Source organism: Diabrotica virgifera, chromosome 5, assembly GCF_917563875.1.
Source record: "Diabrotica virgifera virgifera chromosome 5, PGI_DIABVI_V3a".
NCBI classification, from domain to species: domain Eukaryota; kingdom Metazoa; phylum Arthropoda; class Insecta; order Coleoptera; family Chrysomelidae; genus Diabrotica; species Diabrotica virgifera.
Window position 1 is genome coordinate 215,952 of NC_065447.1, and position 24,166 is coordinate 240,117.

Consider the following 24,166-nt stretch of genomic DNA (forward strand, 5'->3'; position numbering starts at 1 on the left):
AGGTTAAGATGGTTTGGTCATGTTCAAAGTCGAGACGGTAATCACCCAATACGAAGAATAGCTGAAGTGCAGATCCCTGGAAGGAGTAGGAGAGGAAGACCAAAGAAGACCTGGGGGGAGACGATAAGGCAGGACATGTCGGTAAAGGGGATTGACATTGATATGACCCAAGATAGAATTGTGTGGAGAAATGCAATTAGGGAAGCCGATCCCGCATAGGGATAAGGCAAAGAGAATGATGATGATCAAAAAGGTTCAATCAAGTAACTGTTGAACAATAGGAAAACTTTAGACAAAATTTGTTTTCAATAATTTATTTATAAATACAGTTAAAGTAAAGATATATAAATAGAATAAATAATAGCTGCTTCAGTTTAGACTCAATAGTGGACTTATACACCTAGGAAGTTACAAATGGTATAATATTTCCTCCTTTTAGAAGGATCTTTGTAGCATCCGTACAGGTCATTTAATTTTAGACAATCCCCCTTGGACATGGCTTTCCTTTGACCTATGCCGGCGCCATGTGGTTGCTTGGTTGTAATGGTTGGCCTTCCTTTCTTCTTGGCAAAGAAGAATTTTCCATAGTGCATAATGGAATCGTAGTCGTATTCAAAGCTGTATGTCGTGTTCTCTAAACTCTGTTTATCAAAGTTTGCTTTGTAATCTAAAATAAATGAATAATATATGAGTTAGTTACATGTATTAAAGTGTTACTAAAATGTAAAACGTAAACTAAATGATGATACAGAAAATGCATGATAACTCTTTCCTGTAGCAGAAGACTGTAAAAACTTTGCTATTAAGCACTAAAGTATGATTCTGATACATAAAGTGTGGCAGAAAATCGCGACAGTAGCAAGGAACAAATAGTCGAATTAAAAAATTGAATTTTGAAGGATTCAAAGGTAAGAAATTCATCCAACTAGTCCAAGATTTTTCTCATGACACATCCCCCTCCAGGCCGAAACCAAATTTTTTGAGTAGTATGGACATCTATATTAATAACCTATATGTTTCCTGCAGCCGATTTTGATGATATACGTAGTTATAAACAAATGATCAAAAACGCTAAATGTTCCCTTTTTTTGTCTATTACCAAAAAGTTAAGCATTTTAAACAAATTTGAGGGTAAGAAGCTCATAAATCGTCTAAAAAATTTCAATATGGCGTTCGCTGAATATGTCTATCCTTATTGGTTGCTTAAAAAATTGCAAAATAAATCATACATTTTGAGTTTTTATAAATATTCATAACTTACGTAAAAAATTAACTTAGAACCTTCTTATTACACGAATTGCTGAGACTTCTGGTGCTTAAATTATATTTTAAATTTCAAAGCAATTGGTCAAATAGTTTAAAAGTTATTTAATTTGTTTATCCCAAATTTATTTTTTTTGCAACACTATAAGTCAGAAAATTATGAGGTTACAGTAAGACTTCTGACAGTTTATGGAAGAAGAACATTTATAGATTTATACTATTGACTTAATTAAAAAAAATGACAAAAAGTAAGTTTAAACAGTGTAAAATTATTTTCAAAAACCCGTCGATTTTTTTGCTTACTTATAAACAATTAGAATATCTTTTTAACCGTTACCCGTAGACAAAATATTTTTTCATATTTGGAAAGACTGAATTTTTATACAGATTTAGAAAGAAAAACAATTGTCCTAGGACAATTAGGGACGAAGTTAGCACCCCATTTTTTTAATTCACATGTTTTTGCAAAATAATTTTGCAGTATTTAGAATTATTTTTTGTCATTTTTTTAATTAAATTATTAATATAAATCTTCTTCTTTCATAAACTATCCAAAGTATTACTGTAACTTCATCATTTTCTGACTTATAGCGTTGCAAAAAAATTAATTTGGGATAAACAAATTAAATACCTTTTAAATTATTTGACCAATTGCTTTGAAATTTAGGGTATGATTTAAGCACCAGAAGTCTCAGCATTCCGTATAATAAGAACATTCTAAGTTAATTTTTACATAAGTTATGAATATTTATAAAAACTCAAAATTTATGATTTAGTTTGCAATTTTCTAAGCAACCAATAAGGATAGACATATTCAGGAACGCCATATTGAAGCTTTTTATACGATTTATGAGTTTCTCACTCTCAAATTTGCTTAAAATACTTAACTTTTTAGTTATAGACGAAAAAAGCGAAAATTTACCGTTTTTGATCTTCATTTGTTTATAATTAAGTATATCATCAAAATCGGCTGCAGGAAACATATAGGTTATTAATATAGATGTCCATACTACTCAAAAAATTTAGTTTCGGCCTGGAGGGGGGTGTGTCACCAACAGGTTATTTTTTTTCCTTATTTTTCTGAACTAAACGAAAATTTATGCCCAGTTAGATTATTTTTGAAATTAATGGAAAAAGGGGCACCAAAGATTTTGTCAGACAGACTCTTTCTAACCGTTCACCCCAACTGGAAGGATGGATCTTGGTTCAAAAACTGTCCACTTGGAATCAACACCGTAACTAAGTGGACAAAAATGTCAGCTGAAAAAATTGGAATAGACACAAAAAAACATAAAATAACAAACCATGCTCATTGATCTTCAGCTTTGTCAGCCTTGTTCAAGCAAGGTGTTTCTGAACAAGAGTTAATTAACGGGTCACTCAAATGCAAGCTCTCTAAAACCATATCTGCAGCTGGATTCCAGTCACCACCAGAAGTTGATCGAAAATTTCAGAACAACAAATGAAGCTGGATCTTCGAGTTCCCAAATGCTACAGGTCAATTATACACAAAATCATGCTTTGGTAGATAAGAATGGGCAAACTACTATAGTTTATATTAATTGTACATTTAATATTGTTAACAAGTAAATAAAGATCATGTTTCGTTGATATGGTGTTTTTCGTTGTCTCGTGAAATAATCTTGTCGAATATCATTCGAGAGAAAATTATGTACCGGCAAAATTGTCTTCTGTTTTATTGAAGTTTGTTGCCTTTTGGCAATTTTCGCTTATGAAATTTTGACAAAATCCCTCGACTGACGTCTCGTGATTTAACTGCCAAAATTTAATTCACGAAAATTGCCAGGCAACAAACTTTCATACTAGTCGAAAATATTGCCGGCAAAATTTTCTCTCTTATGATATTATGTACGACAAAATGGGTAATTCTTTGAGTGAAAAAGAAAGTCACTTACTAGGTATTATATTATCAGTATGTATCTTGACAAATTTGTCCCTATCCCACCTACTCTGTTCATGAAACACTCCCAAAGCATGCATCAACTCGTGGATAGCCCTACCCTCAGTGCCAAGACAGTTGACACCTTTTCTGTCTGGTGGCTGAAGACTCAAAATTTGTGCTCCACCTAAAACAAAAGAGTTTTTAAAATTTTAAAGTATATATATCCAAAATGGATTTATAAAGTTTCAAAGCGTTTTCAGTCCTATGGGACCATTCTTCTTCTTCATGTACCATGTCCTTTTATAACCTTGGTTACCATCATCTATCTAATCAGCCCTAAACATCCATCCTTGGATATAGGCCTCCTCTTCCTTCTTCCATGCCTCTCTATCTTGGGCAATTTGCATCCATTTTGACCCAGTGTGTTTCTTCAGGTCATCTGACCATCGCATCTGTGGCCTTCCCCTTTTTCGTTTGTGGTTCCATGGTCTCCAATGTATTACCATCTTAGTCCATCTTTCATCCTTCTGCCGTAGGGTGTGTCCGGCGAACTTCCATTTAAGCTTTGCTACTTGGGTAGAGACGTCTTTCACTTTTGTTTTGTTACGGATCCATTCGTTTCTTTTCCTGTCTGATAATTTAATGTTCAGCATTTGTCTTTCCCTGGCTCTTTCTGTCTTTGCTATTTTTTCCATATTCTCTTTTGTAAACGTCCATGTCTGAGAGCCATATATTAAAACAGGGAGTATACATTGATTGAAGACTTTTGTTTTTAGGTATTGCGGGTATTTTCTGTTCTTTAGAATATAAGACAGTTTTCCGAATGATGCCCAGGCCAACCTTAACCTCAACCTTATAAGGTTACTATCATAGCTATCTTAATTTTATTCACTTCCACCCTAAATAGCACGCTTGTATCAACACAATACCAATCTTGCAAGTTCTTCAACCATGAGGTTCTTCTTCGTCCTGGACTGCGTTTGCCTGCTATTTTTCCTTGCATAATATTTTGCAGCAACCTACATTTGGGACCTCTCATTACATGTCCGAAATACTCCAGCTTTCTCTACTGGATGCTTTTTATAATCTCGGTAGTCTTGCTGAGACGTTCGAGTATTGTGGAGTTTCGAATCTTCTCCACCCAGGAAACTTTTAAAATTCTTCTATAGCACCACATTTCAAAAGCCTCAAGGTAATTTAGATCGATTTTATTCACAGTCCAGGACTCGACACCATAAAGTAAGACCGAGAACACGTAGCAGCGAAGTAGGCGGATCCTCAATGCCAATTTTAGGTGTCTGTTACATAACACCTTGGACATCCTTCTAAAAGCGGCCCTGGCCTGCTCTATCCTAAATCTAATTTTGTCGTGACTTTCTGCATTACAATTTAATTGCTGTCCAAGGTAAACGATGTTATCATTTATGAGACTATATCCTCAGAGAAAAACGGCAATGTAGTGATTGAAACTAGCCTCATAACGAGATCAGATGACTCTTAAATTACATAATTAAAGTAATACAAGTAATTGGACTTCGTAAGTCCTAGGTTTTCACCCAAAGTAATCGAAAGTAGAACTGGAAGACGATATTTGAATTTTACGTGTAACTTTGCGTGGATTGATATACGAATTTACTAATGTTGAGTCATTCTTACTAAACTTTGACATTTGTCACCTCATTTGTGATTCTACCCGGTATAATGGCAGAGGAGTTACATTGGCGGTCCTACGGACCGACGGAAAGATTGCCCAGGTCAAATATCTCACCTTAGTACCATCCTTGGATTATCAGCTTTTATTTGACACCTCATTTGTCATTCTACCTGGTATAATGACGGAGAAGTTATATTCGCGGTCGTACGGACCGACGGAAAGACAGCCTAGGTCAAATATCTCACCTTTAGTACCATCCTTGGATTATAAGCTTTCATTTGACACCTCATTTATCATTCAAGCTGGTATAACGATGGAGGAGTTATATTCGCGGTCGGAGGGACCGACGTACAGACCGCCTAAGTTAAATATCTCACCTTTAGTACCATCCTTGGATTATCAGCTTTCATTTGACACCTCATTTGTCATTCTACCTGGTATAATGACGGAGGAGTTATATTCGCGGTCGGAGGGACCTACGCACAGACCGCCTAGGTCAAATATCTCACCTTTAGTACAATCCTAGGATTATCAGCTTTCATTTGACACCTCATTTGTCATTCTACCTGGTATAATGACGGAGAAGTTATATTCGCGGTCGTACGGACCGACGCACAGACCGCCTAGGTCAAATATCTCACCTTTAGTACCATCCTTGGATTATAAGCTTTCATTTGACACCTCATTTGTCATTCTACCTGGTATAATGATTGAGGAGTTATATTCGCGGTCGTACAGACCGACGGACAGACCGCCAAGGTCAAATATCTCACCTTTAGTACCATCCTTGGATTATCAGCTTTCATTTGACACCTCATTTGTCATTCTAGCTGCTATATTGCCGGAGGAGTTGTGGTTACGGACAGACGGACAGACGGACGTGGATAATACAAAGATTTTACATTTTTTCAAAATGGGTGAAAACAAAATTTAATAATTATTATAACACTAGGATATTAAAGGATTTCATTTTTAAGGGAAACCAAGTAGTCCAACGAGTGGTAACAACCAACTCGACCATGGACGTAGTCCAAGTCCAACGAGTGGTAACAATCAGTAAAGACATTTACCATTCTGTGCTCACTGCCTGTTGAAAACTGGCTTGTAACATCTCTAAAGATTTGTCTTTTGTCAGTAATCATAAAATTGATCTCGTTCTAGTTTTTCCATCCGGGTCTGCCAAGTCTATCTCCGATGTTATTTTTTAAGTTATACTTCTTTAGGCACTAGGTACCCAGAGGGTAAAAATTTTGATTTTACTGGGCGCATGCGCACAATGACAGTATGGTATAAACGTTATACGGGATCTGATTGGGTGTTAAAATCATCTGTCAATAATTGTTCAATATGGAGATTTTGGTTAAACAAATTAATGTTGTGTATATTAGTTTTTATTGTTGTGATCGCAGAGAAAAAAGTAAGTTTATAATATTGTAGTGACTTTTTAAATAGTTTTTAAAAGCGACAGGTACGTAATAATTGTAAATGTTTCAGTATCCTAATAAAAAATTTCGGACATCTTGGACTTAAACGATTAAACTTGGCGATTAAACTTTGCAATGCACAAATACGCACCTTTTTCTTTGAAAAATTCATAACCTTTATCATGATAAGAATAAAAACTTGAAGCAGGTACCTATGTCTTCAGAAATGTTAGAGCTATATACTGTAAAAATGTCAGAAACAAAATATTAAAATGGAACAGAGTTTTAGCGAGGTAAACGCAAAAACGTGATTTCATTTTTTTTTATTTTTAGGTTAAAATTGCGATTTTGACAATGCTCCCCCACATAAAATTCAAAATAAACCTCATTTTCGTTTTCAGTACCCTCGAAAATATAAAGTATGAATAAAATTAGCCATTCACTCCTCCGTGGTCAGTATCTCGAAAACTGAGCTCTTTTTTGACAGTGTGCCGCTCGTGTATAATATCACAAAAAATTGTAACGTGATAGTATGAAAAAATAGAGGATACGGCAACGATGTTACAAGTGATGGTCGGATCCAATGCCAAAATCTACACAGACATATTAGGGTGCACTAATATCCAAGATGTCCAAAATTTCATAGGTACCTACCTATTTGGAAAATTTAAAAAGAACCTACCAAAATAGTATGTAATGCTTTGATTTACATAATTTGATTACCATCAAAATTTCTATCAATATTCACCTAATATATTGTTTTCTTACTCTATGTTTTGTTGTATTTTAATATTTCTTTCAATTCTAAATAATTTCAATTCAAAATCAAAATAATTTGGTTAAATTCAGAACCGTCAAAAGTTTAATCCGTTTAGTTAGTTTATCTTCGCACATGATGACACATGGTCTCCGTGGGTAAAAGTTTAAGGTGAATGAATTTCAATACTAACTGCGCTGATAAACGGGTTCGAACCCCAATGGAAACTTTTATTTTTTTAATTTTTTTATACATTTTATGATTGTAAGTTTATTTATTATATAATATTTTTTTTTCAGAAAATACGTATTTAGTTAAAATTTGTTCCTACATTGTTCAGAAATCATTTGTGGCATTTTCAATATGTTCGTTTGTGTGTGTTTTATTCTTTTATTATTTTAATTTTTGGCATTGCTTTAATAAAATTTTTTGAGTAGTAGTAAGTATTAAAATTAGTTTAATATTTAAATAAAATATAAATAAACTGTTTAAAGTATATTAATTTCGTTGAAATCATATAATAGAAGTATAACTTCTTACGTGCGTACAAAGTACACACACATTATTTTTTTTGTAAACGACGCTGTTCATTTGGAATAGATTTTTTTTGCAGGAAACTAAGGCAGGAGAAAAACAAAATTACTTTCTGAATTATACTTACCAAACCGTCCTACAAAAGACCAACATCCTTTGGGATACTTCATGGGCCAAATTAGAAGATAATCCTTACTTTTTCCGTCCCACGGTACGAACTTCACACACGTCATAAAGTTTATCATTTTTATTGCTTTCAAGATGGTAACTTGTTCAGATGGCTCTGAAAATTACAAAAAATACATGTACATTAACAAATTTAGACATAGTCCTGTCGCCAGGGGGGGTACAACGGCCTCCTGTATTCAGATGGACTTACCCAAGTTTTTTTCATGTATTTTGACCCGTAGAATACGAATTTTTTGGGTAACAGTTGATCCGGATGTCGATAAGATTGTTATAGACAAAGAACTTGAGGAATTACGTAACAGCGATTTCTCGCAAAACAAAATATTTTTTTGTATTTTTTGGGTCATTCTAAGCAAAAAATGTTCTGGCAAGTTTTTTCGTAGGATGCATAGTTTTCGAAATAAGCGCGGTTGAACTTCCAAAAAATCGAAAAATTGCAATTTTTGAACCAGAATAACTTTTGAATTAAAAATAAAATACCAATTCTGCTTACTGCATTTGAAAGTTCAAGTCAAATTCTATCGGTTTTGATTATTTGCATTGCTAAAAATTAATTTTTTTATTCTTAAACAAAGCTATAAACAGTAATAAACACCTAGTGCGTGAGTGATGTTTTCAATGATTTCTCATTTAAAATCAGACAAGTAGGTAGAGTAGGTACTAGTGCAAGCGAGGCAATATCTACGTAGGATGTATTAAAACGCATGTATTAGGTACGGGAAACACTATGTGTTTATAGCTTTGTTTGACAATAAAAAAATAAATTTTTAGCAATGAAAATAATCAAAACCGATATAATTTAACTTGAACTTTCAAATACGGTAAGCAGAATTACTATTTTATATTTAAATCAAAAGTTATTCGGGTTCAAACATTGCAATTTTTCGATTTTTTGAAATTTTAACAGCGGTTATCTCGAAAACTGTGAATCCTACGAAAAAACTTGTAGAAACATTTTTTGCTTAGAATGACCCAAAAAATACAAAAAAATGTTTTGTTTTGCGAGAATTCGCTGTTATGTAATTCCTCAACTTCTTTGTTTATAACAATCTTATCGACATCCGGATCAACTGTTACCCAAAAAATTCGTGTTCTACGGGTCAAAATACATAAAAAAAACTTGGATAAGTCCATCTGAATACAGGAGGCCGTTGTACCCCCCCTGGCGACAGGACTAACATTACTACCCATAAGAACTAAAATAGTAATTGACAAGCATCTACTGGAACAATTGAAAAGATAAAAAAATATAGCCGCATGATCTCTGTCTTTAAATCTTCTTCTTCTTAAAGCGCCAATCCGTTCCGGATGTTGGCGATCATCATGGCTATCTTGACTGTGTTTACCGCAGCGCGGAACAGTTCAGTGGTAGTGGTGTTATACACTTTCGTAAATTTTGAAGCCAGGAAATGCGTCTTCTTCCCGGTCCTCTTTTACCATTTACCTTCCCTTGGAGAATCAGTTGCAGAAGGCCGTAACGTTCTTGATTTCTCATTACATGTATTAGATATTCTATTTTTTTTTTTTTTTTTGTTTTGATGGTTATGAGAATTTCACACTCTTTCCCCATTCTACGCAGGACTTCCACATTAGTAATTCGGTCAACCAGGATATACGTAAGATGCGCCTATAACACCACATTTCGAAAGCTTCCAGCCGATTCATAGATGCAACAGTTAGTGTCCACCCTTCAATTCCGTAGAGCAGAACTGTGAATATGTAGCATTTCAACAGACGGTATTTTGTTTTTAATGATATGTCTCGACTGTTGAAAGTGGGTCTCATTCTAACGTCTGCTGCTTTCGCTTTTATTATTCGCTGTTTAATTTCTGTTGAGTGGTCCCATTGGCTATTTAAATTCGTACCCAGATATGTATATTGCTCAACTCTTTCTTCTGTTGGTTGACTGTAAGTTGAGCGTTTAATATTGGTTTTTTACTAATTGTCATAAATTTGGTCTTCTTTATGTTAAGAACTAGTCCGTATCTATTGCTGACTTCTGTTATACGATTTGTTATTATCTGTAAATCATTCAGATTATTGGCAAAAACTATGGTGTCATCTGCATATCTAATGTTATTCAACAATTCACCATTTATTAATACTCCTTTCGCACAACCGTCTAAAGCCTAATAAAAAGCCTATAGCCGTCTAAATACCCATTCAGAGTAAATATTGAATAGTAGTGGAGATAAAATACAGCCCTGTGGTACTCCTCGTTCTATTGCAATTTTTTCAGTTAACTGGCCTCCCGTGTTCTCAGAGCATCACGAAATCCGAATTGTGTTCTTGTTAGTTGTTCCTCGCACTTTGTATATATTCGTTTGTGAATGACCTGTAGAAATGTTTTAAGTAAATGGCTCATAAGGCTTATAATTCTATAGTCTTCGCACTTTCTCGCATTGGGTTTTTTTGGAAGATTTATAAAAGTTGCTTCTAACCATTCTTGGGGAATTATGCCTGTGTCATATATATTGTTAAATATATTTGTCAACCATTTTATGCCGTAGTAGTCCATGAGTTTTAAGAATTCGGAATGAAAATGATAAGGGCCTACTGCTTTACCATCTTTGGTACTTTTGATGGCATACGTTACTTCTTCAACTGTAAGTGGAGGTCCAGATTCGCAATTGGTGTTTGTTGTGATGCCAGTGTTACTTCGTATATCTTGAAAAGTTTTTTCCACGTATTTAATCCAGATATCCCTTTTCTGTTCTATTTCCAATACTATGTTTCCCTGATTATCTGTCAGAAATCCAGTGTTCTTGTGTTTATATAAGCCTGCAGCTTCTTTGATCTTTTTATGGAGGTTAAACGAATCATGTTTTTGTTGTAATAACTCTATCTCTGTATATTTCGAGCTTAACCAATTTTCTTTTGCTATTTTAATAGCCCTTTTAATTTCGTTATTTATTTTTTTGTAGTTATTCTTATTATCTTTAGCTTTTCTTCTGTCTTCCATCATACATAGAATCTCCTCTGATATTTCTTGACTTACTTTGTGTATCTTTTCTAGTTCTAACTCTGTGCTTACTGTGCTATCTATTTCTGTATGAACCCACGTTTCTTCTTTTAGTCGTTTTTGTACCTTTTCTTTTACTGCTTTATTTTTCAGTTGATTAATATCGTATTTCCGAATTTTTGGTCTTTGAATTTTCTTTAAACTAAGTTTCATTTTGGCGACAAATGGATTGTGATCCGATTTTATGTCGGATCCCAGGTACGTTTTTACAGATGTTATAGAGTTTCTAAATCGTTTTTTTACAAGGATATAGTCTATTTGATTTCTTACTGTGTGATCTGGAGTATCCTGAGGAAATTTCCACGTATACAGTCGTCTTGGAGGAAGATCATAAAAGGTGTTTGTGACTACGAGCTGTTCTTCAGTTACAAATTCAATCAACCGGTCTCCACGTTCGTTACGTTCTCCTAGCCCAAAGGATCCTACTAAATTTCCACTTTATCCTTTGCCAACTTTGGCATTAAAGCCGCCCATTATTAGTAGTATTTCGTTTTTCCGAATCCTTTTGACAATATTAGTAAGGTCACTGTAAAATTCTTCTATAATTTCTTCTGGGGCGTCCGTCTTTAAATAACAGAAAATAATTGCTATTTGAAAAATTACATATCTTACAGAAACAAAATATACTAATTCTCTTTCTTCAAGTTCTATCTTCTATGGAAGCTTGGAAATCATACCAACTATGCGGACCCTGTTGGCTGCCGCTCTAAAGCGTTCTGCACTACTGCATAGTGCATGCAAACCTTTCCCTCAAGGTCTTAAGCCATGATATTATTCGTTTCCCACATTTCGCTTTTCTCGGATTTTGCCTTGTATAATAAGTTGTAAGAATGAGTATTTTGCCCTCTTATCACATGTTCTTAGTACTCAAGTTCCTTGAAATCCCATATAACATAATGTATCTTCTTGCTTTAAACAGAAAAGAAATTTACGATTGTTTGTTATATTTCGTCAGAACAACAAAAATACAAATTTAACAATACCTTTTGCTGCTACCTTGTGTTAAATCCTTGTGCTCTCTTTTACAAAATTTGTATCTGGCTGTGTGGGTTTTACTTTAAGGCCAAAAAAAAGTATGTACTCAAGTTTTCGGCTTTTGATGATTATTACTATTTCCGCTTCATTTCCTATCCTTCTCGTTATTTCCACGTTTAACATTCTTTGAATCCATCCATGAAGAGTAGAGAACACCTAACAACCAAGGAACTTTAGGCGCAGTTCTAACCTTATATCCCGACAAAAAAAGAAACTTCTTAAGTTTAATGAATGATGCCGAAATTCTCCAACTTCTTTTATTTACTAGTCCCAAATACCCACATAATAAATAAACAAGAAACTCACCATATAACGGACTAATTGTATAAGGAACAATTCCATTCCTCCACAATTTATCAGGAAATATTTCAAATTTCAGTCCAACCCTCCAGTAGTTATAGAATTCGTTGGTGAGTGCCATATCTCCTTGGAAAAGTCCTGGTGATAATTCCGGGTCCATATGTTCCTCTTCTAGAAGTGTTTCATTCATCTTGGCAACTAAAAGAGGTTTTATTAAATAGATTAAAAATATATACATATAGGGTATTAAAGATAGATAAAAATTGTTGTGGTGGTACAGTTTATCTAGGAAGCTAGACCACAACTTTGTTTAAAAAGTTCCCATGTTTGTCCTGTACCCACATAAAAAGATAATATACCTCATATAAGCGAAGAATGTAAGTTAGAGAGAAATGGGTGAATATGACACAAAGACTGTATAAAGAAACACAGGTGCAAATAAAGTTAGGAGGCAATGGAATAACAAAAACAATCAAACAGGGAAGTAGTCTATAATCTTCACTTTTTAACATATACATAGATCAGACATTGAAAAGATAGTAAAGAAAATGTGGAACAATGGACATACCAGTACAAGGGAATATATTACATACACTACTTTTTACACATGACCAAGACATTTTTTATCAAAACAGGAAGGTTATGGAATATATGATAAGGAAATTGAAGGAAGAGTATGGGCTATAGAGACAAGATAAATATTATTAGTCCAGGGCGCATATGTTTTGAGATGGACGTTGAGAGGTGACTCATATTTTTTTGCAGAAATTGCTTGGAATTAATTCATATAATAATAATTGAGTTATCCTCCCACTCAAAAAGGTCCGGAACATTGTTTAAATAATCAATATGTCAAAAAATGAAGGCAAAATTCGATTTTTTTCTTGGTTTTCTGATTATAACTTTAAAAATGTTTACTTCCGAGAAAAGTTGCACTGACATAAAAGTTGTGCAATTAAATTTCCTACAATATAGGAATGGTTACAAATTTTAAAAATTGTCACCCTTGTTGCAAAATATCAATAATTGCGAAAAAACCATAAAAAAAGACAAGTAATCGCATTTTACGTTTTTCAACCATTTCTGCTACACATAGGACCTTCGTCTTTTACCCAGAAAAACTATATAGTATAATAAAAAATACAGTAAATTTCATTAAGATCGGTTTAATAGATTTAGCAAAATAAATTTTGCAATCCAGCTTTAGCAAAGAAAATTATTTTTTTTCAAAATGGTGCGGGATTGAAAATAAAGCAGATAGCAAGTTAACTTTTTTTTACATATAGAATAATACTGTACCTTTCACTTTCAATTTGTAAAATTAAAATTGGTTAACTAACACGGCGTCAGGAATTTTTTTAAATAAACATTAATTTTTGGTGCTACGCGCAGGACAGCGGTGTTCGATTCACACAAGTTGATTTCCACCAAAATTTCTTCCTATCTTTATCTAATATATTATTTACTTAATCTATATTTTGTTGTATTTTAATATTTTAATTCCACAAAAATCAAACTAATTTGACTATTGTTTGTGATATATTGTTTAAACAATTGACCATGTTTAAAAATAATAAACTTTTATTCTCTAAGTTAAAATATATGAACAAAGAAAGTTTTTGCTTAAAAAAGTGTTACTTCAAAGGACAGAGTATGTGTTTTATTTTGCAATAAACAAATTTATTTATTTATATCGAAATGTACTAAAAATTAAAATTTATCAGTCATTATCAAAGGTCATTGGAATGCCCAATCAGAGCAAACGTATCCGCTGTCTGCGCGTTGCACCAAAAATTGATGTTTATTTAAAAAAATTCCTGACACCGTGGTAGTTAACCGATTTTAATTTTGCAAATTGTAAATGAAAGGTACGGTATTCTTGTATATGCACGAAAGCACTCCATGGAGTGATAAACAACACTCTTACCAAAGAAAGCAAGAAAAGAATCTTTCAGAGCATAGTGCTGGATATTACCCTATATGGAGCGGAAGTATGGCCAATCACAAAACAATACGAAATAAAGTAAGAACAGTTGAATATTGGACTATGAGAAGATGTCTACAAATCACTAGAGAGGATAGAATAAGAACAGAGGAAATATGGAACAGAATGGAAGTAGAATGCTCAATTACAAGCCCAGCAGTGGTACGGGCATGTACAAAGAATGGAAGAGCACAGGTGGCCGAAAAGAATATTCTACTGGGGCCCGTCGGGAAGAAGAGGCGAGGAAGACCTGAGATGGAAAACTTCCATAGGAAATGATATAATAGATAGAGACCTCAGAGAAGCTGACTGGGAGAATAAAGTGCTGTGGAGGACGACAACGGCGAACTCATAATGGCAAAAAGCCGAAGAAGAATAATAGCGAAAAACGAAGATGATATTTTAAAAGATGCAAAACTCTTTGCAGCAATATTAGATAATATTTTTCATTAACCAAAAGTTTTAATTAATATTCAACAAATAACGTTCTAGAATGATTTGTGTAATAAATTTACATGTTTTATTAAAAATGATCTGTACCGTTAACGAAATAAAATCTCTAGACCCGGATATTTGTTCGTGGAATGACACAAAATTTTATGCAAATAAGCAAGCACATCAGATGCATTACAACGTGTTATATTATTGGGACTTAAAATTAACTGCAGATTAATGCAGATTATTGTAACTTAAAATTAACTGTTTTAAGTATAACGATCTGACTTTTTTATATTGAAATATTTATATTTTTAATTTAATATTAAATGCAGAATTGGACACAAAAAATAACCGATCACGGTAACAACAGGACAAAAAAAAACCAATGAAACTCCTTCTCAAAAATAGATTTTATTCATTTTTATATCTTTTTGGTTTGTCTCATTTTTTTATTTTTATATATTTGTTACTAAAAATAAAAATTAATATATGTAAGTCTTTTATTATCTTTAGCTCACTCAAAAATGTTTTAAAATCGCAATTTTCGTTATCTTATCACTTCATATTTACTCGACAAAAAAAACTCTTCCATTTCGCATTAGGCCATGGGTACATAATTCGCAAATATTTTACTGCTGTTCCTACTTTTTCTGTCTTTACACGGCAAATTACGTGTAGTAAAATTCACCCTGGTATGGATATGTAAACATTACTAGGATGTCATTCTACTTGAAAATGTCATCATTAACTTAAAGAGATGGCTTTTAAATGTTCTTGGATAACTGTTATTTGTATAATTGCAAATTATTAATTCAGTTAATAAATGTGATAATTCTTTCACTAACTATGTATTCAGTGATTGTAATAATTTATATAGTCCGTCCTCGTATAACTTTTCCCATGCGGTACGATTCATTTTCAATCAAATTAAGTCAAAACAGAAAGTGAAACGTACGCCGATGTGTGTAGTATATAGTATACAGTATAAAAAATGTATATACACATCGACGTTCGTTTCAATTTATGTTTTGACTTAATTTGATTGAAAATGAATCGTACCGCATGGAAAAAGTTATAGCAGACGGACTATATGTACAACAAAAACTAATACTCAATCGAGAAAAGAGGAAAAGTGTTAAAGTGATGTTTTAATAATATATTGTTTTTATGGAACGCTTACAATTTTGAACATCTTTAACAACAAAATACTTGGATCACAGAATATATTCTGATGTATTCTCTGCTTGGATCTTCCACAAAGAATACACAATAAATAACTTTTTATTAAGTTCACGTCTTAAATCAATTATTTATCAAATACACTATATGTATATCAATATTATTTAATCAACAACTCAAAATATTCCCGATGCCATGTCAAATATTTAAAATTGTCACTGATTGTCACTGTCTGACTGACAGTATGCTGACAATATTCTATTCGACTGAGTGCGTTGTAAGACAAAGATAGATTTGGAAAATATTACCACGGACATGGTGTCCATTTTTTTCGAATCCTGAAAAAACTAATAAATACTTTTAAAAAATTTAAACCAGAATGAAAGACTAAATTATTACCGAGGGCCGAAAGTCCCTTAGAATAAATAAAAAGTTTATTTTGAATGAGATATTTGAAATTAAAAATCACACTAAATTTTCTCTTAGTTTTTCACTTCTGTAACTTATTAAAATAAACATTATAGAAGTTCTCAGGGACTTTCGGCCCTCACTAATAACGTAATCTTTCATTCTGCGTTTAAATGTTTCAAAAGTACTTATTAGTTTTCTCAGGATTCGAAAAAAATGAATCCCCATTTGAATAGCATTGCAGACGAAAATACGTACATATCCTCTTAATGATATTTTTAATTTGTTTAAATATACACGATGTGTCCCCGATATATTTTCTTTATTTTTACTTCTTTGAGAGCCAACAAGCAATGGACATATTATGATAAATTAACAGAGATATGGCTTGTTGCATCCTATTCTTTAGGGCAAAGTGTTTGGAAAGAGAGGACCAGGGAGAAAAAGAATATCTTGGCTTCACAACCTGAGAAAGTGGTTCAATACGTCAACAACTGGACTATTCCGATTAGCTGCAAGCAAGATTACGACGAAGAAGATGAGGATGCCAAAAACCTCTTAAAAACGCGTTCATGGAAAAGAACAGCACTAAATCGAGATGATTGGAGAAGCTTCCTGAAAGAGGCCAATGCACGGTTTGGGCTTTATAGCCAAATCGGGATGAATGTTTGGAAAATTAGGATAGGCATCTCTAATGAGAAGAAGAATCAATTCATTTGAAATTCCTTTAAGTTCCAATGAAACTTATATTCCTACTTGCCTACTGACCAGTTCTTTCAAGATGATTAGTAAATTTTTCCGTTTGCCTCTATGATCATTATCCAAGGCCTGATTTTGTTATATTTTTATTTGATAATGGAAGAAAAAGAAAAAAAGACAATTTCACATTGGAGCTAGAAGGAGAAAATACATACATGTTCAAAAGAGTTTCAGAATTTACTTACCTGCCTGGGTGTAAAAATAGATGAAAAGGACATGAGGAAGGGGATATAAAGGCAAAAATAGCAAAAAGGAACAAAAGGAAATGGAAATATGTCTCAAGAAAAACAAAAATTAGAATCTACAAAACAGTTATTACGCCTACAGCTACATATTATGCATGCGAAACATGGGTGCTTAAAAAATCAGAAACAAACCATTTAGAAAGATGTGAGAGGATAATCCAAAGAGCAGTGGAAGAACTAGATAAAGAATCAAAAATAACGACGGAATCAAAGCACAGAAAATACGATATTTAGGACACATTGAAGGAATAGGAAAGCCAATCACGAAAGCCAATACAAGAAAGAAAAAAGGTATACCAAGAAAGAGATTGAAGGACAGCTTATATAAAGACTTACAAAAAAGTAATATTGAGAATTGGAAAGAAAAAGCATTGGACAATGGGAGGAAGGGGTTAAGAAATGTATGGAAAGACTATAAAAAATATTAAATTTGTGAAAAAATTTAGGTTTCATAATATCAAACAAAGGAACAACGGAAGAAGATATAAAAAATATACTAGGACAAACAAGAGACTGCACACGAAAATTGAACTTGGTACTGTAGGGGAAGAACATCAGCAGAAAAACAAAAAGAAGAATATATTATAATACAATCACAAGAAGTATCCTGACTTATGGGTGTGAAAATTGGACAATAAATAAGAAAACCAAAAACAGAATAAAAGCAACAGAGATGGAATTCCTAAGGAAAAGCTGCAGTGTAACAGGAAGAGATAGAATAAATAACTTAGAGATTAGGAAAAGAATGGGAATTAACTCAGATATAATAGGCTACCTCGAACAGAAGACCTGGTACGAACATGTCCAAAATCGTTGGATAAATAGAATAACAGAGTGAAGCCCAAAAAGGAAGAAAGACGAAGATCTTTCAGAGATGAAGTGGACGAAGCAATGGAAAGAAAAAATCTGCAGTAAGGGGACTACTGGTAAACAGAAAGAACTGAAGAGAACGGTTGAGTGAAGGAATACAATGAAAACTGTGGAAATCCTTAGTATATATAAAAAGTAAATGTAAATAGTAATTGTAATGTAAAACTTAGGCCTTCAAGGCTTGTTAAGCTTTATAACTAATGGTAGGGGAGCAAAGTATGCTAAATGTGCAGTCACTCGAGCGCTTTGGGGACCTATTGCGTTGTGAAGAGTAGGTCCTAAAACCAAAAAGTTTTCCATTTTAGTGGGGACTTTCCATTTTTAATTTAATTTTCCATTTCCAACAATCTTTTTTAGATTACAGCGCCATCTATCCATAACTCGAAAAAATGTCTCAAATAAAAGTTGCTTATTTTTACGTAAGGAATCCAAATCTGCAATAAAAAATGGGGCTCCCATTTAAGATTTTAAAGTAACCCCCCACCCCACCTCCGTGGGGGGTCGTGTGTGGTGCCATTCGATAGATTTTTGAAAAATATTGAATAAGTGTATTTTTCAGTTTTTCGATCTGATGTTCATTTCGCGAAATATCACGGTATTCGTATTTAAAAGTTTAAATTTACCCCCACCTGTCTCCGTGGGAAGTCGTGTTTGGTATTGTTCGATAGATTTTTGAAAAATATTGAGCACGCATATTTTAGTTTTCGATCTGTCATTTATTTCGCGAAGTATTCGCTTTTTTCGTGTGAAACTTTGGGACTCACCCATTTCCTTACGACTTACTCAAATCGTCAGATTTTTGAAATATCGTGGGCGTACTGGGAAAATCTACTTACTCACAAAAGTAAAGTTTTGAGAAAAACGCATTTAAACAAAATCGGGTACACTAGCTGTTCTAGTTTTGGTACCTGGATATGATTTTGGAGGATGTTAACCACAGGTGGTGTGCACATACATGTATGTACATAAAAATATTTGGAAAAACATTATTTTATTCATGAACACTTAGAAAAAGATGGAGTTAGTTGATTTTTTTTTGTACCGATTTAAACACGATGGATGACGAATTTAGAGATATACGGATTTTCCTGTGAACATATTGATATTTGTGGATTTTAGTGGTATTAAAATGTCAAAATTAAAAAAAAAATGGAGTTAGTGGATTTTCACAGTACGCCCACGATATACACTGTTTGGCATGTACTTAACTTCCATCCATCCAATGGCACTACAGCCCAAATCGAGCCTTGGTCTCCTTCAACAAGCTTCTCCAATCACTGACGATTTTGAGTTTTTCTAAGGATAGATTTTTTTTCGGCTCCCCCTTAACGAACTCCCCTGCATTAAAAGCCAATGTATAGTAGATGTACATTAACAGGGTACAAGGTTTCTCCCCATGTAATAATCTGACGCGTTCGACTCTAGAGTAACTGCAAAAATCCCCGCTTGGGCTCCACTACCATACAAATTGTACTTTGATTAAAAACAATTGTTTTAAAAAATTTGAAACAAAAATACCTGTAAACTAACCAATATCAGGCACCGGTGGATAGATAACATCGGGCACGGGGGGAAGCATAAATCTCGCAAATCCACACCGGAAATAAACTAAAAACAAACAAATAAACCACGAAGAAACCGTAAACTTCATTATTAACACACTTCTAGATGAGTTCTTGCCAATTAACAGTCAAAAGTGAGAACCGCTTTGAGGAAATGATACTCGAAAACTGGTACTTTCAGAACTTTTAATTTTCTGTACCGTAATATTTTGATACAATCAATGGATGTCACGATATGTCTTGTCTTTTGGTATTTTACAGGACCGGAATCAAGGTTTGTGGCTACGTCGCTATCCTGATAGCAATCTCAAGACGTTTTTATTTGATTAAATAACCTGGAAAATCTGGTAAATAAATTGATGAAAGGAAGCAACAAGAAACGTAAAAGTGCATGGATGCAAGCGAATTGTTGTTTTTCTTCGTCGTCTTCATTCTAGTGCTTTGTAAGTTTACTATTAGGTATATAATATGTAGTATAAAATCCACTAATCGAGTCTATTATTTGCCACTGGCTAGTCTGTAAGCACAGTGCAGTCCCAAGTCCCATAACTTGTAGCTGTCGAGCTGTCGTTTTCAAGCATTCTGTCAGGGACGTATTGATAATAAAGGAGATGATTGGTTTGGAGAAGTCCCAGTTTGTTGGCTTGTTCCTGGTGAATATTTTTTTCTACTAAACCATGGCGTTCTTTATAATCAGTACCAATAAACGCCTGGCAGCCTCCGGTAAGATGTTGGATGGTTTCTTGGGCTTGACATCCATATCGGCATTTGTCGTTTTGAACTTGAGGGTCTTTGTTAACAATATATTTCAGGTAATTTTTAGTTGGAATATCCTGATCCTGAATGGTAAATACGAAACTTTCTGACTCGGAAAACATCTTTCCTGATGCCAACCAATAGTTCGACGCTATATTGCCGACATATTATTGGCTGAACCCATTGAGATGTCGCCCAAGCAGAGGTTTACTCATCCAGGTACGCATTTTTTTCTTGCTTAGAAAGGTGGTTTATGCGCATTTCTTATTCCCTCAACCTCAGTTTAAATGGTGTTTTGTCAACTGCTTCGCAAGTAGATGTCTCAGCCTGCGTCTAAAAAGAGGTTCTTAAATTAGCATCCTGTTTATCCAGTTGCTCACCTATGTCCATAAGTCCATTCCCCCCTAGATACCGCGGTAATGTTGTTCTCTACACTGTACTGCGTAGGCGATGTTTTTGTAAGTTTGTGAGAAATGTTCTTCCCTTATCCTGAGAACTTTCTAGATCCGTTTTTGGCCACTTTATAATACCAAATGAGTAACTAAACGCGGAACAGGTTAAGATATATCCGATTTACCAGTCTTCCTCTTCGTACGAAATCGGAAGTTAGCTTGGCTTTTATTTGAAGCCATAAATTTCAAATCATCCATATACAAGAGATTATTAAGCTTCGCTACAACAGTATTGCTATTTTTGATGCTAAAACCTGAGTTAGTGGACTTCAATAACTGAGATAGTGGGTGCACCGCTAAACAGAACCAAAGTGGACTCAAAGAGCCCCCCTGAAAAAGCCCTCGGTTAATTGGGATATTTTTAGTTTCCATAGTATTTTCACCAGGTATTTGAAGGTGAATTTTAGTCTTCCACTCCGTCATTGTATGCTTTAAAGAGACCACTATATTATCATTAACTTTATATATTTTTAATATATCTATAAGCAAGCCATTCATGCGACACTGAATCAAAGGCCTTCTTGCAGTCAATGATGCCAGTAAAAATGTTTCTTTTTTTTGGTCTATGCCTGGTTAGAAATGACTGAGTCGATAATAAGTTGTTCTTTGCAGCCCATGGAACCCTTAACGCATCCTTTTGTGTTGGGGCTGATCATGTTGTAAGTGTCTTGAAGTGTCCAACATTATTTCTTTAGCTTTTTTGATTACTTTTCTACTTCTCACGCCTCAAATGTATTCCGTCATTTTATTCTTCCTTAGCTGTCTTTTCTCCAAGGCTGTAATTCTATTACCAGTCCTTCCGTTATTAGTACCCCGTCGTGTTTTGATCTTAATGCCCATAATATTAGCAATTGCTGTGCTGCACAGTAGATCAGCATATGCAAATGTTCTGATGTTTGAGCTTCTACGACATAATTGGGTAGGACTTCAGTGTTCACAATTTGTAACAGCGTAAGTACCTAGTTTATTACTCTTACAAGAGTTAATTCTTGGTAGCGGTGGTTTGCTTAATGGACTTGTTCCGTTGAACTCTTGTATGGCAGGTGCCATTTTGCTTACCAGGCTAACATTTTTATTTCTGATCCATCTTTAATGAATCTTTGGGTACCTACATTAAGAAGCTACCTATTCAACAATCTTAAAGTCTCTTTTTATAGTGATAGTTATAGTGATATTAAATATTTTTCATTATTATTATTATCCGGGTTTATTATAGCGTTCTCCGCCTTCCCGTTCCCAGTTTCCAGCTTCGTCGGTCGTTCCGTTCGCCAGGGTGAAGTTTCCTTTCAATCCTTTACGACATAGTCCGTTCTTTAACGGTAAAATATTGCAAAACCTCTAAATTTTAAAGAACCGCTTGGATTGACATGAAATTTGGCATACACATAGCTAACAAGTCAAAGAAAAAAAGTGATATTGTGCCGATATGTGCTTTTGCCCTGGGGGTGGTTTTCGCCCCCTCTTGGGGGTGAAAAAAATATTCGTCCAAAGAAAGTCAGGAACTGGATAAACTGGCTAGTTTTGAGTAACTTTTGTTCTATAGAGTTTTTTCACTAAGTCAATACTTATCGAGTTATTTGGCAGTGAATATGTTCATTTTTTCAACAAAATAACCACGCTTTTAGACGGTTTCTCGCAAATAACTCAAATAGTATGTATTTTGTCGAAAAAACATTCTTAGCAAAAATATAGCCTGTAAAAAATTTAAAAAAATGGTGTATATGTAACGTCTCTACACCTAGTAGAAGCAGAGTTATAGCTAATGAAAAATAGGTTCATATTTGTCAAATTCCAAATGGAATACTTTAACGTGAAATAACCAAAAATAAAGCACATTTCGGGGAAAACTCATTACAACTTATTTAAAGTGTTTAAAAAAAGCTTCATTTTTGTTTTATAAAAAAAATTTCTAGCATCAAAATTAAACAAGTTACGCTCAAAATAAAGTTAGTCCCTTTTGGTTTTGGTAAAAACATCGAGAAAATCACCCCCTAATTAGTATCTTAAATGAACTTAATCATTACGACTTCACAAGTTTCTTGACTCGTGTATATGTTACAGTTCAAGTTGATTATCCAGTTGGAGTTGACTCTAACTAGTTGGAGTCGACTCTAACGGCTGGTTTCAGTAAAAGTTGATTATAAAAATAAAATGAAGATTTATATTCAACATTTACTAGTAAAAGTAGACTCCAACTAGGAAAAGTATACTCTTCCCAATGCCATTTAGTAAAAGTTGATTCTGATTCACACAAACAGCCGATTCTAGAAATTAAATGTTACTGAATATGTTCAAATTAGTCTAGGCTGTATCGTCGCCCCCGTTAGGTAAATTATTCCAGTTCGATTTTTTTTGCACAAACTTACTAAAAAAGAGGTCCTCTTCGACCAAATAACGAATCCACAGGGTGTCAGATGGTACTGTAGTCGAAAAATTGTTTAAACAATTTTTTTAAACAAACTTACAAAAAAAATTTATTTAGGACAATTTTCTTTACATCATTTGGGTCATTCGGAACAAAAGAGGTCTTTTGTGATTTTTCTGTAAAATTTTGTTGTTCTCGAGTTATATGCGATTTAAAATTTGCAAAATACGAAAATGACCATTTTCAAGGCTTAATAACTCAGTTAAAAATTATTATTATGAAAGTCCGAAAGTCACCAAATAAAATTTTAACGACCCCCCTACAAGATACTGAAGAAAATTTTGTTATTATTTTATTACTAAGCGGTTATTTTTAATTATTAACAATGAGCGCTAGGAGCGTATTGACGCAGCTATCAATGTGAGTGCGAGTGAGATGCACCATTGCACCATTTTGACATTTAAAAATTCAAACTTCTGTCAAACCACAAAACTGTCAAAACTTTTTTGTAATTTATAGCTCACATGTCATCACCATGACAAGTCGAAAGTTCTTCTTCTTGTGGTGCTTTCTCCTTTAGTGGAGGTTAGCGACTACACTGGCAAATCTGTCTCTGTCCAATGCGGCTCTAAACAAAGATGTTGAATCAAGGCCGGTCCAGTTTCTGATATTTCTAAACCATGAAATCTGACGCCTACCGGGACCCCGTTTTCCTTCACTCTTACCCTGGATGATCAGTTGCGTGAGGCGGTACTTTTCGTTTCTCATCATGTGTCACAGGTAGCTAACTTTTCTGACTTTAATGATTTTTAGCAGTTCCCTATCTGTACCTATTCTCCTCAGAACATATTCGTTGGTGGTGTGGGTTATCCAAGGTTTTTCAAGTCTCTTCTATAAAGCCAGAGTTCAAAGGCGTCCATCAGTGTTGTGTTGTGTCCAGTACTGTCCAGGCCTCCGTTCCATACAAAAGTATTGACCACACATAGCAATGCAGAAAATGACATCTAAGGCTGATATTAATGCTACTGTTACAAAATAAGCTTTTCATTTTGATAAACCCCTGTCGG

At 34.0% G+C, this 24,166-nt stretch overlaps 1 protein-coding gene across 1 annotated transcript; it reads right to left on the bottom strand.

Moving 5' to 3' along the window:
• Window positions 1-298: 298 nt before the first annotated feature.
• On the bottom strand, window positions 299-19,715 carry LOC114333857 (hatching enzyme 1.2-like). Its single transcript, XM_028283854.2, has 5 exons — window positions 19,495-19,715; window positions 12,088-12,279; window positions 7,663-7,818; window positions 3,180-3,350; window positions 299-667 (listed from the first exon to the last, which is right to left on the bottom strand). Exons 1-5 carry the CDS (start codon window positions 19,613-19,615, stop codon window positions 393-395), a joined length of 915 nt encoding a protein of 304 aa, XP_028139655.1. The 5' UTR covers window positions 19,616-19,715; the 3' UTR covers window positions 299-392.
• Window positions 19,716-24,166: the final 4,451 nt, after the last annotated feature.